This window comes from Phoxinus phoxinus (genome assembly GCF_949152265.1).
Source record: "Phoxinus phoxinus genome assembly, chromosome: 13".
Lineage (NCBI taxonomy): Eukaryota > Metazoa > Chordata > Actinopteri > Cypriniformes > Leuciscidae > Phoxinus > Phoxinus phoxinus.
Genome location: NC_136888.1, coordinates 36,094,645 through 36,119,644, shown reverse-complemented (window position 1 = coordinate 36,119,644; position 25,000 = coordinate 36,094,645). Strand labels below are relative to the sequence as shown.

The window sequence follows — 25,000 nt, the reverse complement described above, 5'->3', positions numbered from 1 at the left end:
CAGCAAGTGCTTTAAAAGAATCTGGAAAAAAAAAACATTGTTACACTGTGAACACTTTATGTTCCTTTAAAACATGATTGTGCAAAAGCAGAAGCTCTTCAGACGTCACACCTTTGAGTGTTTGGAGCTGGTTCCTGCCGTAAGGAGCCGAAGAGAAATTCCCACAGAATATGAAGCATGTGGGCGGCATGGCGGAGTATCCTGCAACAATCACACATGAAGACATCACGGGTTCGCTTGTTCAGAGAGAAGCCCTTCACTGCTCGTCACCTTTAATTATCATACCGAGGAAAGCACTGAAACTGAAGCAGCAAATGACTGGTACAGTACAGATACTGGTCTAACATCTCGGCTGATATTAATAAGAGAAACAGAATCTTTAAATACAATCACTTTCCATGTTAACATCAATGTAAATACAGGCTAATGGGGAAATTTAGCTGGAAAGAGCAATTATAGCCAACGAGACATGCAGAGAAACAGACAGCCAATGAGAGCAAGGGTCAGTTTGAAGCTTAGAGACTGGCACATTGTGGTCAAAATTTCGCAGATTCAGTTTACATTTGCTTTAGCAGAGTGACAATCGCAGTTCACATTATTATTAATATTCATACCCTGTGTACATGAGTCATGGGATTACTATTTATGGTTTAGAAAGCAGGATGATATAATGCTCATATTTACATATAAAAAAGTAAAATTCAAAGATTTTGTTGGAAAGAAAAGACAACAGAATAATTATTCAAATGAGAAACAATAGCACTGTCGTGCACATCCCATCGTACACCATTCTGAATGAGTAACTGAAGGCACATCGGGTTATTAACTGTTGCGTTTTCACCTTGAAAGTCGCGTTACGCGTTCTGTCCGGTCTTAAATACAGGGACAAACATTTCAACCATCAGGTTTGTACACAACGATGCTAACTGTCCTTCCTCTGGAAGTGTTTAGAGCTTGTTCTCTGTAGTTTGTCTAACATTACACTAACATTTTAAAATAAACTCACATTGTGCAGATATGATGAGCAGATACTGTATCTGAACAAAGCACATAAACTACATCTTTTGTTTAACAGCACCAGAAGAGTTTTGCAGAACTGCATTTAGACTGACATTTAAAAATGATGTTGTCATTTCAACATCTCACAGTATCACTTGCTTTGTAAGTTTGGAGGTTTTCAGAGATCCGAGAGAATCCAAACCTGAGAACATGGTGTGTATCTTCTCCAGGACCTCCACACTGTCCAGCCACGCGTCCGACACCATCACAAACATGGCGTCTTCGTTCTCCTCCTCCAGCTGCTTGAGTTTGGCGGACGCTTTGACCGCAGTGGTGGACGGCCCACCAAAGAAGTTTATATTGCCATAATATGCCCTGTACACAGACAAGAAAACACCATGTAGATGTAGAACCATGTGAGCTGCACAGTTACAGTGAACAACACACACCTGGTGAAAGAAGAGGGTTCTGTGGGCGGGAATCCAAACGCGTTGACATGGAACACAGAATCCTCGTACCATCCTGTGAATGCAGAGCATGTGATTACAGAGGTCAGATCAGAACATGTGATTACAGAGATCAGATCAGAGCAAGTTATTAGAGATCAGATCAGAGCATGTGATTACAGAGGTCAGATCAGAGCAAGTTATTAGAGATCAGATCAGAGCATGTGATTACAGAGGTCAGATCAGAGCATGTGATTACAGAGATCAGATCACAACATGTGATTACAGAGATCAGATCAGAGCATGTGATTAGAGAGATCAGATCAGAACAAGTTATTAGAAATCAGAACAGAGCATGTGATTACAGAGGTCAGATCAGAGCATGTGATTACAGAGGTCAGATCAGAGCATGTGATTACAGAGGTCAGATCAGAACATGTGACTACAGAGATCAGATCAGAGCAAGTTATTAGAGATCAGATCAGAGCATGTGATTACAGAGATCAGATCAGAGCAAGTTATTAGAGATCAGATCAGAGCATGTGATTACAGAGGTCAGATCAGAGCAAGTTATTACAGAGGTCAGATCAGAGCATGTGATTACAGAGGTCAGATCAGAGCATGTGATTAGAGAGATCAGATCAGAGCATGTGATTACAGAGGTCAGATCAGAGCAAGTTTTTAGAGATAAGATCAGAGCATGTGATTAGAGAGGTCAGATCAGAACATGTGATTACAGAGGTCAGATCAGAGCAAGTTATTAGAGATCAGATCAGAGCATGTGATTACAGAGGTCAGATCAGAGCATGTGATTACAGAGGTCAGATCAGAACATGTGATTACAGAGGTCAGATCAGAGCAAGTTATTAGAGATCAGATCAGAGCATGTGATTACAGAGGTCAGATCAGAGCATGTGATTACAGAGGTCAGATCAGAGCATGTGATTAGAGAGATCAGATCAGAGCATGTGATTACAGAGATCAGATCAGAGCAAGTTATTAGAGATCAGATCAGAGCATGTGATTACAGAGATCAGATCAGAGCATGTGATTAGAGATCAGATCAGAACATGTGATTACAGAGATCTGATCAGAGCATGTGATTACAGAGGTCAGATCAGAGCATGTGATTACAGAGGTCAGATCAGAGCAAGTTATTAGAGGTCAGATCAGAGCATGTGATTAGAGATCAGATCAGAGCATGTGATTACAGAGATCAGAGCATGTGATTACAGAGATCAGAGCATGTGATTACAGAGATCAGAGCATGTGATTACAGAGATCAGAGCATGTGATTACAGAGATCAGAGCATGTAATTACAGAGGTCAGATCAGAGCATGTGATTACAGAGGTCAGATCAGAGCATGTGATTACAGAGATCAGATCAGAGCATGTGATTACAGAGAACAGACCAGAGCATGTGATTACAGAGATCAGATCAGAGCATGTGATTACAGAGATCAGATCAGAGCATGTGATTACAGAGATCAGATCAGAGCATGTGATTACAGAGATCAGATCAGAGCATGTGATTACAGAGATCAGATTAGAGCATGTGATCAGAGCATGTGATTACAGAGATCAGATCAGAGCATGTGATTAGAGAGATCAGATCAGAACATGTGATTAGAGATCAGATCAGAGCATGTGATTCCAGAGATCAGATCAGAGCATGTGATTCCAGAGATCAGATCAGAGCATGTGATTATAGAGATCAGATCAGAGCATGTGATTAGAGATCAGATCAGAGCATGTGATTAGAGAGATCAGATCAGAACATGTGATTAGAGATCAGAGCATGTGATTAGAGATCAGATCAGAGCATGTGATTAGAGATCAGATCAGAGCATGTGATTACAGAGATCAGATCAGAACATGTGATTAGAGATCAGAGCATGTGATTAGAGATCAGATCAGAGCATGTGATTACAGAGATCAGATCAGAGCATGTGATTACAGAGATCAGATCAGAGCATGTGATTAGAGATCAGTTCAGAGCATGTGATTAGAGAGATCAGATCAGAGCATGTGATTAGAGAGATCAGATCAGAGCATGTGATTAGAGAGATCAGATCAGAGCATGTGATTAGAGAGATCAGATCAGAGCATGTGATTAGAGAGATCAGATCAGAGCATGTGATTAGAGAGATCAGATCAGAGCATGTGATTAGAGAGATCAGATCAGAGCATGTGATTAGAGAGATCAGATCAGAGCATGTGATTAGAGAGATCAGATCAGAGCATGTGATTAGAGAGATCAGATCAGAGCATGTGATTAGAGAGATCAGAGGATGTGATTACAGATCAGATCAGAGCATGTGATTACAGAGATCAGATCAGAGCATGTGATTACAGAAATCAGATCAGAGCATGTGATTACACAGATCAGATCAGAAAATGTGATTACAGAGATCAGAGCATGTGATTAGAGAGATCAGAGCATGTGATTAGAGAGATCAGAGCATGTGATTAGAGATCAGATCAGAGCATGTGATTACAGAGATCAGATCAGAGCATGTGATTACAGAGGTCAGGGTCGGGACAGAGACTTACCCTCAGCCAGAACGAAGCAGGACTCTGTGTAAAGGCCGCTGTGAAACTGGTATGATGAGCGTTAAGGGACAAACGGAAAACATCTTCTAAGACAGCAGCACATGAGCTTCATGATAAACACAGGAAGGATATTGCCTTTGATATATTTAGCTGCACTGTGCCACTGAGGTCCTCCAGGTAGAACTTGCCCTGAAAGAACAGAGGATGAAGAGAATAGATCAACATGAAATCCTGGAGTCAGGAAGCAAGTGTTTGAAAAGTTTAAGCATCTGGGTTTTCTCTCGCTCTAAGATCAGTCCGATTCGCTCTATCAATCATGGGCCTAGAATTTATACTGATGTGTCTCTATTAACACTACTAATCAAACAAGACTTATAACACTACCACTGTACATGTTATTCTGGACACATTTAAATGGGTCACGCTCTGGATTGCTTATTGCGTTTTCTGTACACACAAATACAGCAGTTTAGAATGTATACGATGTTACGATAAATGTATACGATAAATGTATATAAATGTAAATGTATACAATAAATGTATACGATGTTTAATAGGCAGCCAATGCAGTGTTGACAGAACGGGGCTAATATGGTCATACTTCCTGGTTCTGGTAAGAACTCGAGCGGCTGCGTTTTGAACTAGCTGTAGTTTGTTTGTTAAGCGTGCAGGGCAACCACCCAGTAGAGCATTACAATGTAGGAATACCTCTTTCAGCTGTGTGTGTGTGTGTGTGTGTAGGAATACCTCTTTCAGCTGTGTGATCATGAGTGTGTGAGTGCTAGAATACCTGTGTGTGTGTGTGTGCAGGAATACCTATTTTAGCTGAGTGATCATGAGTGTGTGTGTGTGTGTGTGTGTGTGTGTGTGTGCAGGAATACCTCTTTCAGCTGTGTGATCATGAGTGTGTGAGTGCAAGAATACCTGTGTGTGTGTGTGTGTGCAGAAATACCTCCTTCAGCTGTGTGATAATGAGTGTGAGTGCAAGAATACCTGTGTGTGTGTGTGTGTGTGTGTGTGTAGGAATACCTCCTTCAGCTGTGTGATCATGCCGAGCACGATCACTTCTCCAACTTTAGCTGTGCTACCCAGAAGAGCTTCCACTGTCTTGAGCTGCAACATGAAGAGTTGATGCAGTCACAGATCGTGAAGCAGCGACTGAACGCACATCTCCAACAGTGAGGGTTGCTGATGCTTACCTGGAACTTGTTTCTCCCTTCGTCTGGAGTTGAACCAATAACCGGAGGAGTGAAGAGCTCGTGCCTGTGTGTTCGCTGTCATACAGATCATGATAAAGAAACTCTGTTTACTACGGAGATTAACATGTGTGTCCTGTGATTTCAGCACCACGACCATCACTAACCCGAACCCACCACGACCATCACTGACCCTAACCCACCACGACCATCACTGACCTGACCTAACCCACCACGACCATCACTGACCTGACCTAACCCACAACGACCATCACTGACCCGAACCCACCACGACCATCACTGACCCGAACCCACCACGACCATCACTGACCTGACCCACCACGACCATTACTGACCTGACCTAACCCACCACGACCATCACTGACCTGACCTAACCCACCACGACCATCACTGACCCGAACCCACAACGACCATCACTGACCCGAACCCACCACGACCATCACTGACCTGACCTAACCCACAACGACCATCACTGACCCGAACCCACCACGACCATCACTGACCTGACCTAACCCACAACGACCATCACTGACCTAACCCACCACGACCATCACTGACCTGACCCACCACGACCATTACTGACCTGACCTAACCCACCACGACCATCACTGACCTGACCTAACCCACCACGACCATCACTGACCCGAACCCACAACGACCATCACTGACCCGAACCCACCACGACCATCACTGACCCTAACCCACCACGACCATCACTGACCTGACCTAACCCACCACGACCATCACTGACCTGACCTAACCCACCACGACCATCACTGACCTGACCTAACCCACCACGACCATCACTGACCTGACCTAACCCACCACGACCATCACTGACCTGACCTAACCCACCACGACCATCACTGACCTGACCTAACCCACCACGACCATCACTGACCTGACCTAACCCACCACGACCATCACTGACCTAACCCACCACGACCATCACTGACCTGACCCACCACGACCATTACTGACCTGACCTAACCCACCACGACCATCACTGACCTGACCTAACCCACCACGACCATCACTGACCTGACCTAACCCACCACGACCATCACTGACCCTAACCCACCACGACCATCACTGACCCTAACCCACCACGACCATCACTGACCCGAACCCACCACGACCATCACTGACCCTAACCCACCACGACCATCACTGACCCGAACCCACCACGACCATCACTGACCCTAACCCACCACGACCATCACTGACCCGAACCCACCACGACCATCACTGACCCTAACCCACAACGACCATCACTGACCCGAACCCACCACGACCATCACTGACCTGAACCCACCACGACCATCACTGACCCTAACCCACCACGACCATCACTGACCCGAACCCACAACGACCATCACTGACCCGAACCCACCACGACCATCACTGACCCTAACCCACCACGACCATCACTGACCCTAACCCACCACGACCATCACTGACCCTAACCCACCACGACCATCACTGACCTGACCTAACCCACCACGACCATCACTGACCTGACCTAACCCACCACGACCATCACTGACCTGACCTAACCCACCACGACCATCACTGACCTGACCTAACCCACCACGACCATCACTGACCTGACCTAACCCACCACGACCATCACTGACCTGACCTAACCCACCACGACCATCACTGACCTGACCTAACCCACCACGACCATCACTGACCTGACCTAACCCACCACGACCATCACTGACCTGACCTAACCCACCACGACCATCACTGACCTGACCTAACCCACCACGACCATCACTGACCTGACCTAACCCACCACGACCATCACTGACCTGACCTAACCCACCACGACCATCACTGACCTGACCTAACCCACCACGACCATCACTGACCTGACCTAACCCACCACGACCATCACTGACCTGACCTAACCCACCACGACCATCACTGACCCTAACCCACCACGACCATCACTGACCCTAACCCACCACGACCATCACTGACCCTAACCCACCACGACCATCACTGACCCTAACCCACCACGACCATCACTGACCCTAACCCACCACGACCATCACTGACCCGAACCCACCACGACCATCACTGACCCTAACCCACCACGACCATCACTGACCCGAACCCACCACGACCATCACTGACCCTAACCCACCACGACCATCACTGACCCGAACCCACCACGACCATCACTGACCCTAACCCACCACGACCATCACTGACCTGACCTAACCCACCACGACCATCACTGACCTGACCTAACCCACCACGACCATCACTGACCTGACCTAACCCACCACGACCATCACTGACCTGACCTAACCCACCACGACCATCACTGACCTGACCTAACCCACCACGACCATCACTGACCTGACCTAACCCACCACGACCATCACTGACCTGACCTAACCCACCACGACCATCACTGACCTGACCTAACCCACCACGACCATCACTGACCCGAACCCACCACGACCATCACTGACCCGAACCCACCACGACCATCACTGACCCTAACCCACCACGACCATCACTGACCCTAACCCACCACGACCATCACTGACCTGACCTAACCCACCACGACCATCACTGACCCTAACCCACCACGACCATCACTGACCCTAACCCATCCTGATACTCAAGCGGCTTTATTCACAGCGCTCCAGATCTACTTCATGATCGACTTGTTAATTTAGTACATTTTATTCCCTGGAAATGGCCTGTCACTGCATGGAGATGAAAACATCCATTATCTAAACTGCTCAGTGTGACTATTAGGCATGAAGAGATTATAAACTTCAGGAGTTTCTGTGAAGCTGCTTTGAAGTGTGTATTGTGAAAGCGCTATACATATAACTGACTTGTTTCAGTGCAGCGCTTGATTGACAGGTGAGTGTTCAGTCAATCACAATGCATTAAAATTATAACGGTCACATGTCTTCCTGAATAAACCTGTGTCCATCTGTGTTAGTGACCGGATCACCTGAGACGGGTGTTATCTCCAGCATCTAGACACTATGATGATGAGATAATAAAAGAGCAGATCTGAAGCCTTGCCTGTTGCAGGAGTGTGTATCGCTCTCTGAAGAGCTCGGCTTTATCTCGGGACTCGCCGCACAGCTTCGGGAGCGCATGATTCGTCATGCCGATACTAAACCAGGCAAACACACACACACACATCTTTATTCACACACGACATGAACACATTGCCTACAGAGTACATGGGTTTTATGGATATTGTTATATAAATTGTTGATATTGTTAAAACAAGTTGATTTGTTTTCAGTAATAGAAATAAAGCTGAAATAAAATATTTGATGAAAAACACACACAAAAATAGAAATACTGCCTTGGATGTAAGATGAAATGACTAAAACTGAAATTAAAATGAATTAAATCATTATACCCCTCCTTGAACTGCCACCTTAACGTGGTGGAGGGGTTTGAGTACCTGAATGACCCTAGGAGCTGTGCTGTCCGGGTCTATATGCCCCTGGTAGGGTCTCCCAAGGCAAACAGGTCCTAGGCGACGGGTTAGACTAAGAGTGGTTCAAAAAAACCTTTGAGGAAAATTTTATCAAGGACCGTGACGTCGCCGGTATGGCGCAGCCGGAGCCCCACCCTGGAGCCAGGCGGGGGTTGGGGCTCGTATGCGGCCGCCTGGTGGCCGGGCCTCCCACCACGGGGTCCGGCCGGGCTCACCACCTACAGGAGGGACCAAAAGGGGCCGGTGCTTAGAGGATCGGGCGGCAGTCGAAGGCGGGGGCCTCGACAACCCGATCCCTGGACACGGAAACTAGCTCTAGGGACGTGGAACGTCACCTCGCTGGCGGGGAAGGAGCCGGAGATTGTGCGTGAGGTTGAGAGGTTCCAACTAGAGATAGTAAGAATCACCTCTACGCACGGCTTGGGCTCTGGAACCACACTCCTTGAGAGAGGATGGACTCTTCACCACTCTGGAGTTGCCCATGGTGAGACGCGGCGGGCTGGTGTGGGTTTGTTTATAGCACCCCAGCTCAGCCGCCATATGCTGGAGTTTACCCCGGTGAACGAGAGGGTCGTTTCCCTGCGCCTTCAGGTCAGGGATAGGTCTCTCACTGTCGTGTGTGCCTATGGGCCAAACGGCAGTGCAGAGTACACAGCCTTCTTGGAGTCTCTGGGAGGGGTGCTGGAAAGTGCTCCGACTGGAGACTCCGTCGTTCTACTGGGGGACTTCAGCGCCCACGTGGGCAACGACAGTGTTACCTGGAGGGGCGTGATTGGGAGGAACGGCCCCCCTGATCTGAACCCGAGCGGTGTTCTGTTATTGGACTTCTGTGCTAGTTACAGTTTGTCCATAACGAACACCATGTTCAAGCATAAGGGTGCCCATCAGTACAGGTGGCTCCAGGACACCCTAGGCCAGGGGTGCCCATGCTTTTCTGAATGGTGATCTACCTTTTAAGTGACTGGGTCAGGATGATCTACTACTACTTAGGGCTGGTCCGAATACCATTTTTTGAGCTTCGAAGCTTTGGTAGTAATGAACATCGAATATTCGAAGCTTCGGAGAGAGGGTGTTGAACATAATCTTCTCTCTAATAAAAGCAGGAATCTCTATGTGTCTGTATGTCTGTTTGCATTTTGATTATTTCGAGAACCGTTCATCCAATCGACTTCACAAGGGAGTGCAGTGTCGATTTGGTGCAATATAGATAGACACGTGAGACGCGACACGTTCAGAATTAATAAACTTTTAATAAACGGCAGAACAGCGCGAGCGGGAAGCGGCGCGCCTCAACGCGGGCTGGGCTTATGCTCCGAGAACGCGGACACTGCACTATAGTGATATAAAACGCACACACACAGGTCTGTTAAATTAAGCAATACTTTTAAGGTAGTCTAATATTTTTCTGACTAACAAATTACTGACAGAGTAAAAGGTAGATTTAAATAAAGAAAAACTAAATTTAAATAAAGAAAAACTAAATTTAAAAAAAGAAAAAAGAAATTTAAATCAAGAAAAAACAAAATTTAAATAAAGAAAAAACGAAATTTAAATAAAGAAAAACGAAATTTAAATAAAGAAAAAACGAAATTTAAATAAAGAAAAAACGAAATTTAAATAAAGAAAAACGAAATTTAAATAAAGAAAAAACAAAAAAACGAAATTTAAACTAAGAAAAAATGAAATTTACATAAAGAAAAACTAAATTTAAATAAAGAAAAACTAAATTTAAAAAAAGAAAAAAGAAATTTAAATCAAGAAAAAACAAAATTTAAATAAAGAAAAAACGAAATTTAAATAAAGAAAAAACGAAATTTAAATAAAGAAAAAACGAAATTTAAATAAAGAAAAAACGAAATTTAAACTAAGAAAAAATGAAATTTACATAAAGAACAACGAAATTTAAATAAAGATCAGACAGACACACTTTGAGTATGACATCGTGAATAAGAAGTCATCTTCCCATTCCTGATGGAAATGGTAAGTCTTTGCTTTTTTTAATTCTTTTACTCCCTCATTCATTGTGGTATAATTGTTGTTTGTCTACAGATGATAAACGAGCAATAGCGAAAAACAACGGTAAAACGAAAGCAATGGCGCATTTCTGTAGTCGACGCTCTACAGAATCTTTGTTTATGGTTGTTATGGTAACGTAGTGTACAAAACTTTCTAGCAACCAGCAGACTGGCCTGTCTACACGTCAATCAGCGGGCACATGGTAATATAATGACATGATTGGATGGATTGCTTTTCTGAAAAGGCGCGGTTTTTTCTTCTTTTTTTAAATTTTTTTTTTTAGTTCTGTGAGCTACCGTCATTGGCTCTGCGATCGACCAGTCGATCGCGATCGACGTATTGGGCACCCCAGCCCTAGGCCGTAGGTCAATGATCGACTTTGTGGTCGTTTCATCTGACCTGCGGCTGTATGTCTTGGACACTCGGGTAAAGAGAGGGGCGGTGCTGTCAACTGATCACCACCTGGTGGCGAGTTGGATCCGATGGCGGAGGAGGAAGCTGGACAGACTCAGCAGACCCAAGCGTACTGTAAGGGTGGTAATGGGCGATATAAACAATATGCGATATAAACGATACAAAATTGGCCTACGATAGAGATTTTAATCCTATTGCACTATCGCGATAATGCATGTTGATGACGCAATCTACCCGCGAAATTTAGAGCCACGAGCTGCAACCGGCTGAAACGCATCATACTCGTCGTCATCTTGAGTAAACATGGCTGAAAGCGAAACGGAGGAGCTGGTTAAAAAGATCGGTGCAACATCCATTATTTGGACTTGGTTCGGCTTTAAGCCATCCGACGAGCAGCAGTTTTCACAAAATAGTGGTGTAAACACAACATCTCTGTGTGTGCCCGATTTTAAGATTCATTGTTGTGTTGCTTTTTAACTGAGAAGACATCAGTTTTTCTGCTCTTTGCATCTTTTGTGTCCTTTAAAAAAATACCCAAACTAAAACTACATTTGATTTGGAGTGCTTTCTGCACTGTTTTGCACTTTTTACTGTCTATGGCATGGCACTACTGTAAACAAACTTTTATACTTGAAGCATTTTCTTTAGTTGACGTATAACAGGAGAAACTCGAAAAATTTGAATATCATGCAAAAGTAAAAGGTGAAACTAATATATTATATAGACTCATTACATGCAAAGTGAGATATTACAAGCCTTTATTTGTTATAACTTTGATGATTATGGCTTACAGCTTTATGAAAACCTTTTCACAATATTCTAATTTTGAATTTGGGGTTTTATAAGCTGCTAGCCATAATATAAACATTAGGGCTACTTAAAGTCTCTGCAGCTTTGTACTTTAATTTTAATTATCTGCAACATTATGTTGTATAATTACAGTTTTGCACAATAAATGTTCTCAAAACTACATACACTGTTTCTTTCTTTCTTTAAAAAAAAAAATTTTTAGCAGTTGTTTGGCTTTCCTTAGGGTCTGTGTAACCTGTTCTGAAATGGTTTTATTATAATTTATATATTGTGATATATATCGTTATCGCAAGAGGCTGCAATGTATATCGCAATATGGATTTTAGGCCTCATCGCCCATCCCTATGTAAGGGTCTGCTGGAAACGTTTGGCCGAGTCTCCTGTCAGAGAGATCTTTAACTCCCACCTCCGGCGGAGCATCGACCGGATCACGAGGGAGGCTGGAGATATTGAGTCCGAGTGGACCATGTTCTCCACCTCCATTGTCGAAGCGGCCGCTCGGAGCTGTGGCCGTAAGGTCTCCGGTGCCTGTCGAGGCAGCAATACCCGAACCCGGTGGTGGACACCGGAAGTAAAGGATGCCGTCAAGCTGAAGAAGGAGTCCTATCGGGCCTGGCTGGCTTGTGGGACTCCTGAGGCAGCTGACGGGTACCGGCAGGCCAAGCGAACTGCAGCCCGGGTGGTTGTGGAGGCAAAAACTCGGGCCTGGGAGGAGTTTGGTGAGGCCATGGAGAAGGACTATCGGCTGGCCTCGAAGAGATTCTGGCAAACCGCCCGGCGCCTCAGGAGAGGGAAGCAGTGCCCCACCAACGCTGTCTACAGTGGAGCAGCTGTTGACCTCAACTGGGGATGTCGTCGGACGGTGGAAGGAATACTTCGAGGATCTCCTCAATCCCGCCGTCACGTCTTCCATTGAGGAAGCAGAGGCTGGGGTCTCAGAGGGGGACTCGTCCATCACCCAAGCTGAAGTCACCGAGGTAGTCAAGAAACTCCTCGGTGGCAAGGCACAGGGGGTGGACGAGATCAAGTCTCTGGATGTTGTGGGGCTGTCTTGGCTGGTGGTGGAGGTTGGTGGAGAGTTCCTGCCTCAAGTGGAGGAGTTCAAGTATCTTGGGGTTTTGTTCACGAGTGAGGGAAGGATGGAACGGGAGATTGACAGACGGATCGGTGCAGCTATGCGGTCGTTGTACCGGTCTGTCGTGGTGAAGAAAGAGCTGAGCCGCAAGGCGAACTCTCGCTTTACCGGTCAATCTACGTTCCTACTCTCACCTATGGTCATGAGCTTTGGGTCATGACCGAAAGGACAAGATCCCGGACACAGCCGGCCGAAATGAGCTTTCTCCGCAGAGTAGCTGGGCGCTCCCTCAGAGATCGGGTGAGGAGCTCGGTCACTCGGAGGAGCTCAGAGTAGAGCCGCTGCTCCTCCTCATCGAGAGGGGTCAGCTGAGGTGGCTCGGGCATCGGCTCCGGTGACTCCTGGACGCTTTCCTGGGAAGGTGTTCCGGGCGCGTCCCACCGGGAGGAGACCCCGGGGAAGACCTAGGACACGCTGGAGAGACTATGTCTCCCGGCTGGCCTGGGAACGCCTCGGTGTCCCCCCGGAAGAGCTGGAGGAAGTGTCTGGGGAGAGGGAAGTCTGGGCAGCTCTGATAACACTGCTGCCCCCGCGACCCGGACGGCAGAAGATGGATGGATGGATGGATGAATCATTATAATAATCATAATAATGTCAAAAGCACATAACATTTGTAAATGTAAAAATGCAATTAAAATAACTGAACAATTGAAAATAAATCAAACTAATTCAAATTATTAATAAATACTATAGTAGAACATAAATAATATAAAAATCTCACTGTTGACCCTCAAAAAACAAACCACATGCACTTGATTATCTTTATTATATTGTTTAATTATTCCTTACTGTACAAACTTCTTCCTCTCTGTGCTGAAGATGAATCGAGGAACATCAAAGGCTCCGATAATGTTGAAAACATTGTCACTGTAACCAAAGAACATGAACGTGACTGGCCGTAAAAACACTATAGAGTTAAGTGTGTGTGTGAGAGTGAGTGAGTGAGTGAGTATGTGAGAGAGAATGTGTGTGTGTGTGTGTGTGTGTGTGTGTGAGTGTGTGTGTTAGAGCGAGAGAGAGAGAGAGGAGTGTGTGAGCATCAGCAGAGAGCTGGAGCCACTGGACGCTCTCACAGGTGTGTGTGTGTGTGTGTGTGTACGCTCTCACAGGTAGGTGTGTGTGTGTGTATGTGTGTGTATGCTTTCACAGGTGTGTGTGTGTGTGTGTGTGTGTGTGTACGCTCTCACAGGTAGGTGTGTGTGTGTGTATCTGTGTGTATGCTCTCACAGGTGTGTGTGTGTGTGTGTGTACGCTCTCACAGGTAGGTGTGTGTGTGTGTATGTGTGTGTACGCTCTCACAGGTGTGTGTGTGTGTGTGTGTGTGTACGCTCTCACAGGTGTGTGTGTGTGTGTGTGTGTGTACGCTCTCACAGGTGTGTGTGTGTGTGTGTGTACGGTTTCACAGGTGTGTGTGTGTGTGTGTGTGTGTACGCTCTCACAGGTGTGTGTGTGTACGCTCTCACAGGTGTGTGTGTTTGTGTGTGTGTGTACGCTCTCACAGGTGTGTGTGTGTGTGTACGCTCTCACAGGTGTGTGTGTGTGTGTGTGTGTGTACGCTCTCACAGGTGTGTGTGTGTGTGTACGGTTTCACAGGTGTGTGTGTGTGTGTACGCTCTCACAGGTGTGTGTGTGTGTGTACGCTCTCACAGGTGTGTGTGTGTGTGTACGCTCTCACAGGTGTGTGTGTGTGTGTACGCTCTCACAGGTGTGTGTGTGTGTGTACGCTCTCACAGGTGTGTGTGTGTGTGTACGCTCTCACAGGTGTGTGTGTGTGTGTGTGTGAACGCTCTCACAGGTGTGTGTGTGTGTGTGTGTGAACGCTCTCACAGGTGTGTGTGTGTGTGTGTGTGAACGCTCTCACAGGTGTGTGTGTGTGTGTGTGAACGCTCTCACAGGTGTGTGTGTGTGTGTGTGTACGCTCTCACAGGTGTGTGTGTGTGTGTGTATGCTCTCACAGGTGTGTGTGTGTACGCTCTCACAGGTGTGTGTGTGTGTGTGTGTGTGTGTGTACGCTCTCACAGGTGTGTGTGTGTGTGTGTGTACGCTCTCACAGGTGTGTGTGTGTGTGTACGCTCTCACAGGTGTGTGTGTGTGTGTACGCTCTCACAGGTGTGTGTGTGTGTGTACGCTCACACAGGTGTGTGTGTGTACGCTCACACAGGTGTGTGTGTGTACGCTCACACAGGTGTGTGTGTGTACGCTCACACAAGTGTGTGTGTGTACGCTCACACAGGTGTGTGTGTGTGTGTACGCTCACACAGGTGTGTGTGTGTACGCTCTCACAGGTGTGTGTGTGTGTGTGTGTACGCTCTCACCGGTGTGTGTGTGTGTACGCTCTCACAGGTGTGTGTGTGTGTGTGTGTGTACGCTCTCACAGGTGTGTGTGTGTGTGTGTGTGTGTACGCTCTCACAGGTGTGTGTGTGTGTGTGTATGCTCTCACAGGTGTGTGTGTGTGTGTGTGTGTGTACGCTCTCACAGGTGTGTGTGTGTGTGTGTGTGTGTGTGTGTGTGTGTGTACGCTCTCACAGGTGTGTGTGTGTGTGTGTGTGTGTGTACGCTCTCACAAGTAGGTGTGTGTGTGTGTGTGTGTGTACGCTCTCACAGGTGTGTGTGTGTGTGTATGCTCTCACAGGTGTGTGTGTATGCTCTCACAGGTGTAGGTGTGTGTGTGTGTGTGTGTACGCTCTCACAGGTGTGTGTGTGTGTGTACGCTCTCACAGGTGTGTGTGTATGCTCTCACAGGTGTGTGTGTGTGTGTGTGTGTGTGTGTGTGTGTACGCTCTCACAGGTGTGTGTGTGTGTGTACGCTCTCACAGGTGTGTGTGTGTGTGTGTGTGTACGCTCTCACAGGTGTGTGTGTGTGTGTGTGTGTGTGTGTGTGTGTACGCTCTCACAGGTGTGTGTGTATGCTCTCACAGGTGTGTGTGTGTGTGTGTGTGTGTACGCTCTCACAGGTGTGTGTGTGTGTACGCTCTCACAGGTGTGTGTGTGTGTGTGTGTGTGTGTGTGTGTGTGTGTGTGTACGCTCTCACAGGTGTGTGTGTGTGTGTGTGTGTGTACGCTCTCACAGGTGTGTGTGTGTGTGTGTGTGTGTGTGTGTGTGTGTGTGTGTGTGTGTACGCTCTCACAGGTGTGTGTGTGTGTGTGTGTGTGTGTGTGTGTGTGTGTGTGTGTGTGTGTGTGTGTGTGTGTGTGTGTCTTACATGGTCTCATCACATGACTGACTGCAGTCCTGAACAGCCGCTTCTGCCACAGACAGTTCAATCATGCTGGATGACACTGACAACACAGACAGAACACATCTTCATAACAATCATAATCAAAACAATAACAAACATCATCATCATCATCATCATCATCATCATGGTGGTAAAACAGACATACGAGGCTGCTTTTCAACAGCATCTAAGATTCTCTCCAGAACTTCATCCAGATCCGCTTCACTGACGGACTCCAGAACCTGCAGCAGAAACCGGCTGGACTCCCTGCGAGGAAAACACGGATCATCACTGCACAACAACCCTGAGAACACGTCGCGAATAAACGAATGTTGATGAACTGAGTTCCACGTACGGTCGCAGGATTAATCCGCGCATTTTAAATCCCGCGCTCACTTTCAGCTTCACTCTGCGCGCGTCCATCTTCATCTGCCGCTCCCGCGCAACTGGCGCTTCCGTAAACATCGCACTTCAAAATAAAAGCCGTGTTTACTTCCTGAGCTACGGCTACATTTCTAAACCTGTCAAAATAAAAGCCTGGTTTAGTTCCTCAGCTACAGCTACATTTCTAAACCTGTCAAAATAAAAGCCTTGTTTAGTTACCCAACTACAGTTACATTTCTAAACCTTTCAAAATAAAAGCTGTGTTAAGTTCCTCAGATACAGTTAAATTCCTCTTTTTTAACAGTTGTTTTTTTTGTATTAGTTTTGACTCAGATAAGTGCCTTTGTTAGTAAAATAATTAAAGATGATGACAGACAGACAGAAAACTAAAGAGACAGAAGCGCTCTTTCACACACGCGCACGCGCGCCGCTGTTGTTGTTGTTGTGCGCGTGACACGAGCTGCCAGATCCAGTCCCTCGGTTACTGTATTAATATCAGCATTATTAATAATCGTGATGAGTGAAACAGTGGCTCGAGAGAGAAGCGGACACACCGCGGCGGCGGACGGACAGTATTTATATGTCTGGGGTGGTTATGTGGTAATAATAAACTTGAATATGTCACATATTTCTGCTCAAAAATGGACAGTGTTTAGCATCTAACAGTTCATGTTTAATAACACTTTCACTGCACAAATAAAAATTATTGTTCTTTCTGATGATTGATTCTTCAGTCGGTGGCAGAACATGAAGTTTTTCTTCCAAATGACGAGCTTTGGTTGTATGACTTAGAAACTGGGTTATGGTAAGAATGATTTATGAGTGTCAACAAGCAGATGTTTATGTGGGTTATCTTCTGAAGGGTTAGGCATGGGTTAGTTGAGATGAAGTGAGTTTTCTCTTCTTCTGAAGGGTTAGGCATGGGTTAGTTGAGATTAAGTGAGTTTTCTCTTCTTCTGAAGGGTTAGGCATGGGTTAGTTGAGATGAAGTGAGTTTTCTCTTCTTCTGAAGGGTTAGGCATGGGTTAGTTGAGATGAAGTGAGTTTTCTCTTCTTCTGAAGGGTTAGGCATGGGTTAGTTGAGATGAAGTGAGTTTTCTCTTCTTCTGAAGGGTTAGGCATGGGTTAGTTGAGATTAAGTGAGTTTTCTCTTCTTCTGAAGGGTTAGGCATGGGTTAGTTGAGATTAAGTGAGTTTTCTCTTCTTCTGAAGGGTTAGGCATGGGTTAGATGAGATTAAGTGAGTTTTCTCTTCTTCTGAAGGGTTAGGCATGGGTTAGATGAGATTAAGTGAGTTTTCTCTTCTTCTGAAGGGTTAGGCATGGGTTAGTTGAGATGAAGTGAGTTTTCTCTTCTTCTGAAGGGTTAGGGTTAGTTGAGATTAAGTGAGTTTTCTCTTCTTCTGAAGGGTTAGGCATGGCATGGCTGGGACGGTTCCCCCGTCTCTCTCCGGGACCTGTGGCTGTATCGTGAACGGACTCCTGTATATATTCGGAGGCTGCTGTGATGATGGACAGACCAATGAAGTACAGCTTTATTCAGTACCAACTCTGTTCTTTTGCATCAGTAAAAGCCAGTAAGTTCTGAGTAAATGTCTTATTTCAGCTGTACTCAGTGGATCTGCACGACGGGACGTTCAGCTGGAAGAAGGTCAAGCCTCAGGCCGGGTCTCCACCGTCACCGCGAGACAAACTGTCCTGTTGGGTTCATAAAGGAAGGTCAGCGCTTGATACTCATCCACTACAATATATTAATATAGTCATATGTACTGAGTATCGATCTCCTGACAGAATGATCTACTTCGGTGGATATGGCCACAAGCTGCGGAGTGACATCAGGGATCCGAAGAGCTTCGCTGTGGATGAAGCATCAAGGGTAGTTGTGCTCGATATGAAACTGCTCACATGAAGAGTGATTTAAACCAGATCCATATCAGTGTGAGTTTTCTCTCGTCAGGCCGAGGACATGTTCTGGGGATGGAACAATGAAACTCACGAGTTTGATCCGGAAAGAAGCAGATGGACTGAACCACAGACCTTTGTAAGTCATTCAAACATCATCTAGCATTATGAACCGATGGGCCCTATCTTACACCCCGCGCAATGCAGCGCCAAGCGCGACGCAAGTGTGTTTGCTAGTTTCAGCCTGACGCAGTTTTCATTTTCACGTCCTGCGCTATGTTGTTTAAACAGCAGATGCATTTGTGCCCATGAGCTGCTGGTCTGAGAACGAGTGTGTGTTCAGGTGCATTGTTGGACCGTTGCTGTTTAGAACAGAAATACACTGCGCCGCTGACCAACTGAACCGGCTCTAAAGTCAATGGCGCAATATTTATTTATTTATTTATAGAGCGCGTTAATAATGTGCGCCTATAGGCGGGTCCACAACGCGCATACACTCTGCTTATTACACACACAGGGACACACAGCAGCACACAAACATGCCAAATATTTAAAATAAAAGGATTACAATGTAAAATTTTAAAATATTTCCACTATTAAATACCGTCATGTTAATAGCGAATCCGCCGCGGCTCTGATTGGTTTAACACACGTAAATCCCAAAACACACACATTACTTATTAAGAGAATAGAGATAGAACACACACACATTACTCGTTAAGAGAGTAGAGATAGAACACACACACACACATTACTCATTAAGAGAGTAGAGATAGAACACACACACATTACTCATTAAGAGAATAGAGATAGAACACACACACACACATTACTCATTAAGAGAGTAGAGATAGAACACACACACACACATTACTCATTAAGAGAGTAGAGATAGAACACACACACATTACTCATTAAGAGAATAGAGATAGAACACACACACATTACTCATTAAGAGAGTAGAGATAGAACACACACACACACACATTACTCATTAAGAGAGTAGAGATAGAACACACACACACACATTACTCATTAAGAGAGTAGAGATAGAACACACACACATTACTCATTAAGAGAGTAGAGATAGAACACACACACACACATTACTCATTAAGAGAGTAGAGATAGAACACACACACACACACACATTACTCATTAAGAGAGTAGAGATAGAACACACACACACACACATTACTCATTAAGAGAGTAGAGATAGAACACACACACATTACTCATTAAGAGAATAGAGATAGAACACACACACATTACTCATTAAGAGAGTAGAGATAGAACACACACACACACACATTACTCATTAAGAGAGTAGAGATAGAACACACACACACACATTACTCATTAAGAGAGTAGAGATAGAACACACACACATTACTCATTAAGAGAGTAGAGATAGAACACACACACACACATTACTCATTAAGAGAGTAGAGATAGAACACACACACACACACACATTACTCATTAAGAGAGTAGAGATAGAACACACACACACACACATTACTCATTAAGAGAGTAGAGATAGAACACACACACATTACTCATTAAGAGAGTAGAGATAGAACACACACACATTACTCATTAAGAGAGTAGAGATAGAACACACACACACACACACATTACTCATTAAGAGAGTAGAGATAGAACACACACACACACACACATTACTCATTAAGAGAATAGAGATAGAACACACACACATTACTCATTAAGAGAGTAGAGATAGAACACACACACACACACACATTACTCATTAAGAGAGTAGAGATAGAACACACACACATTACTCATTAAGAGAGTAGAGATAGAACACACACACACACATTACTCATTAAGAGAGTAGAGATAGAACACACACACATTACTCATTAAGAGAGTAGAGATAGAACACACACACACACATTACTCATTAAGAGAGTAGAGATAGAACACACACACACACACACACATTACTCATTAGGAGAGTAGAGATAGAACACACACACACACATTACTCATTAAGAGAGTAGAGATAGAACACACACACATTACTCATTAAGAGAGTAGAGATAGAACACACACACACACACACACATTACTCATTAAGAGAATAGAGATAGAACACACACACATTACTCATTAAGAGAGTAGAGATAGAACACACACACACACACACATTACTCATTAAGAGAGTAGAGATAGAACACACACACATTACTCGTTAAGAGAGTAGAGATAGAACACACACACACACATTACTCATTAAGAGAGTAGAGATAGAACACACACACATTACTCATTAAGAGAGTAGAGATAGAACACACACACACACATTACTCATTAAGAGAGTAGAGATAGAACACACACACACACACACACATTACTCATTAGGAGAGTAGAGATAGAACACACACACACACATTACTCATTAAGAGAGTAGAGATAGAACACACACACACACACATTACTCATTAAGAGAGTAGAGATAGAACACACACACACACATTACTCATTAAGAGAGTAGAGATAGAACACACACACATTACTCATTAAGAGAGTAGAGATAGAACACACACACACACACACATTACTCATTAAGAGAGTAGAGATAGAACACACACACACACATTACTCATTAAGAGAGTAGAGATAGAACACACACACATTACTCATTAAGAGAATAGAGATAGAACACACACACATTACTCATTAAGAGAATAGAGATAGAACACACACACATTACTCATTAAGAGAGTAGAGATAGAACACACACACACACATTACTCATTAAGAGAATAGAGATAGAACACACACACATTACTCATTAAGAGAATAGAGATAGAACACACACACATTACTCATTAAGAGAGTAGAGATAGAACACACACACATTACTCATTAAGAGAGTAGAGATAGAACACACACACATTACTCATTAAGAGAGTAGAGATAGAACACACACACATTACTCATTAAGAGAGTAGAGATAGAACACACACACATTACTCATTAAGAGAATAGAGATAGAACACACACACATTACTCATTAAGAGAGTAGAGATAGAACACACACACATTACTCATTAAGAGAGTAGAGATAGAACACACACACATTACTCATTAAGAGAGTAGAGATAGAACACACACACATTACTCATTAAGAGAATAGAGATAGAACACACACACATTACTCATTAAGAGAATAGAGATAGAACACACACACATTACTCATTAAGAGAGTAGAGATAGAACACACACACATTACTCATTAAGAGAGTAGAGATAGAACACACACACATTACTCATTAAGAGAGTAGAGATAGAACACACACACATTACTCATTAAGAGAGTAGAGATAGAACACACACACATTACTCATTAAGAGAGTAGAGATAGAACACACACACACACATTACTCATTAAGAGAGTAGAGATAGAACACACACACATTACTCATTAAGAGAGTAGAGATAGAACACACACACATTACTCATTAAGAGAGTAGAGATAGAACACACACACATTACTCATTAAGAGAGTAGAGATAGAACACACACACATTACTCATTAAGAGAGTAGAGATAGAACACACACACATTACTCATTAAGAGAGTAGAGATAGAACACACACACATTACTCATTAAGAGAGTAGAGATAGAACACACACACACACATTACTCATTAAGAGAGTAGAGATAGAACACACACACATTACTCATTAAGAGAGTAGAGATAGAACACACACACACACATTACTCATTAAGAGAGTAGAGATAGAACACACACACATTACTCATTAAGAGAGTAGAGATAGAACACACACACATTACTCATTAAGAGAGTAGAGATAGAACACACACACATTACTCATTAAGAGAGTAGAGATAGAACACACACACACACATTACTCATTAAGGCCCTGTCCACACGGAGACGCGTTTAGCTGTATACGGACAAATTTTGTGTCGTATTGGCGTTTCGTCCAGACGGATCCGGCGTTTTGAGAGACCGAAACCGCTATTTTTTGAAACCGGGTCCCAAAGTGGATAAATCTGAAAACGACACGCTTTCGTTTTCGTGTGTACAGCCAATCCGTATATTTTGTGAAACGATGATGTCATCACCCCACGTGTCGGCTAGTCACGTAACAGCAACAACACCTGCCGACTACATGATTGTATAATATAATATAATGCTGCAGAAGCTAATGAGCCTCTTTTATTAGGCTACTTTATTTATTATTTACTTAAATGTATTTTCATTGTATTTCTTTATATTTTTCTTATGCTATGGTGCTGGTCTGTATTGTCTGATTAAGACATTTTGTATTTTGTATGGATGGGTATTTCAAACAAATATAATATTCGACGATCACTGGGAATTATTTGATTATTATTGGGCTGTTCAAAAAACGCACATGCTCGCCGGCACAACGGCGCTCGCTCAAATTCCACTCCGACATTACATTTCTCAGTAATCCTGTTGTAGCCATTAAAGAAAATGTATTTAGTTTCATATTTATGTTTAAATAATATGTTATTTTTTTTATTTCATCTATGTTGATTTATGAAAGTGAACAGCATGAGTAATCATAAGATGCGCAATATATCGGGAGACATCATTTTGACCACATTAAGTTTTGTTTTATATAAAGCTGGTTTGTATAAAGCCTTTCTTTAAAGTGAATTTCGTTTTGTATAAATTGTATCTTAATTTTAATCAAAGTTTCATCAACCAATTGCCTGGATTTAATAAATAAGAAGCAATTATAGCTGACAATATAATCATGACATGGACGCGCCGGCGCAATATAACTTGCATTGCTCGTGAACTGGAACTCGTCTCATATAAATGAACCGAAACTCAGAAATATATAGAATGCTTGAAATGTCTACTTTTAAACTATTAAAATGTCTCCTTGCTATATTTGACTCATTCATTACTTTTGCCGGTTCTTTGTGGCAAGCTTTATGAGTCCGATAACTAATTGAATATCGTGATTCGTGACTCATCCCTATTTTGTACCAGGCCATTTATGGTTGTTTATATTGTTTAATAAAGTTCTTGGTAAAAAAGAAAAGAAGAAGCTACTGTGCCTAATATTATTGTATAGCCTACAGCGCGCAAGGTTTATGCGCATGCTCAAAGTCTTCTTCTCCGTTTTTATTGTATCTCTATGGCAGAATTACAGCGCCACATACTGGTCTGGCATGTATGCTACATCGTTTTGAGTCGGTTTCAGTGGTTTCGTGTGTACGCAGATATTTCTTGAGACGACGCCGTGTTTACGGAAATCTTTTTTAGAACGAGCCAAAAAAAACATCGGATAGGGAAAGCTCTGGCTTCGTGTGGATGTGGCCTAAGAGAGTAGAGATAGAACACACACACACACACATTACTCATTAAGAGAGTAGAGATAGAACACACACACATTACTCATTAAGAGAGTAGAGATAGAACACACACACACACATTACTCATTAAGAGAGTAGAGATAGAACACACACACACACATTACTCATTAAGAGAGTAGAGATAGAACACACACACACACATTACTCATTAAGAGAGTAGAGATAGAACACACACACACACATTACTCATTAAGAGAGTAGAGATAGAACACACACACACACATTACTCATTAAGAGAGTAGAGATAGAACACACACACACACACACATTACTCATTAAGAGAGTAGAGATAGAACACACACACACACATTACTCATTAAGAGAGTAGAGATAGAACACACACACATTACTCATTAAGAGAGTAGAGATAGAACACACACACACACATTACTCATTAAGAGAGTAGAGATAGAACACACACACACACACATTACTCATTAAGAGAGTAGAGATAGAACACACACACATTACTCATTAAGAGAGTAGAGATAGAACACACACACACACATTACTCATTAGGAGAGTAGAGATAGAACACACACACACACATTACTCATTAAGAGAGTAGAGATAGAACACACACACATTACTCATTAAGAGAGTAGAGATAGAACACACACACACACATTACTCATTAAGAGAGTAGAGATAGAACACACACACATTACTCATTAAGAGAGTAGAGATAGAACACACACACACACATTACTCATTAAGAGAGTAGAGATAGAACACACACACACACATTACTCATTAAGAGAGTAGAGATAGAACACACACACATTACTCATTAAGAGAGTAGAGATAGAACACACACACACACATTACTCATTAAGAGAGTAGAGATAGAACACACACACACACATTACTCATTAAGAGAGTAGAGATAGAACACACACACATTACTCATTAAGAGAGTAGAGATAGAACACACACACACACATTACTCATTAAGAGAGTAGAGATAGAACACACACACACACACACATTACTCATTAAGAGA

At 43.8% G+C, this 25,000-nt stretch overlaps 2 protein-coding genes across 3 annotated transcripts in view; one reads left to right on the top strand and one right to left on the bottom strand.

Moving 5' to 3' along the window:
- The window catches only part of pole2 (polymerase (DNA directed), epsilon 2), a 23,582-nt gene extending 6,747 nt beyond the window's left edge, over positions 1-16,835 (bottom strand). The window contains exons 1-13 of the mRNA XM_079632073.1: positions 16,656-16,835; positions 16,467-16,567; positions 16,286-16,361; positions 13,871-13,948; positions 8,277-8,370; positions 5,199-5,273; positions 5,029-5,112; positions 4,132-4,188; positions 4,000-4,048; positions 1,449-1,521; positions 1,202-1,374; positions 112-201; positions 1-21 (exon numbers count right to left, since the gene is read on the bottom strand). The exon at positions 1-21 is cut by the window's left edge and continues 34 nt beyond it. Of these exons, the coding sequence (XP_079488199.1) occupies positions 1-21; positions 112-201; positions 1,202-1,374; positions 1,449-1,521; positions 4,000-4,048; positions 4,132-4,188; positions 5,029-5,112; positions 5,199-5,273; positions 8,277-8,370; positions 13,871-13,948; positions 16,286-16,361; positions 16,467-16,567; positions 16,656-16,765 (1,081 nt within the window). The 5' untranslated portion in view covers positions 16,766-16,835. The remainder of the gene's footprint in view (positions 22-111; positions 202-1,201; positions 1,375-1,448; positions 1,522-3,999; positions 4,049-4,131; positions 4,189-5,028; positions 5,113-5,198; positions 5,274-8,276; positions 8,371-13,870; positions 13,949-16,285; positions 16,362-16,466; positions 16,568-16,655) is intronic.
- Positions 16,836-17,103: 268 nt separating this feature from the next.
- The window catches only part of LOC307008836 (kelch domain-containing protein 1), a 19,144-nt gene continuing 11,247 nt past the window's right edge, over positions 17,104-25,000 (top strand). The window contains exons 1-6 of one of the 2 annotated variants that reach the window (XR_013799912.1): positions 17,104-17,284; positions 17,419-17,489; positions 18,092-18,209; positions 18,289-18,401; positions 18,474-18,558; positions 18,640-18,723. Coding sequence is in view for 1 of the 2 variants with exons in the window: in XM_079632076.1 (XP_079488202.1) it covers positions 17,201-17,284; positions 17,419-17,489; positions 18,092-18,209; positions 18,289-18,401; positions 18,474-18,558; positions 18,640-18,723 (555 nt within the window). In the remaining variant the exon portion in view is untranslated. The remainder of the gene's footprint in view (positions 17,285-17,418; positions 17,490-18,091; positions 18,210-18,288; positions 18,402-18,473; positions 18,559-18,639; positions 18,724-25,000) is intronic. The other variant, XM_079632076.1, reaches the window with a different exon arrangement.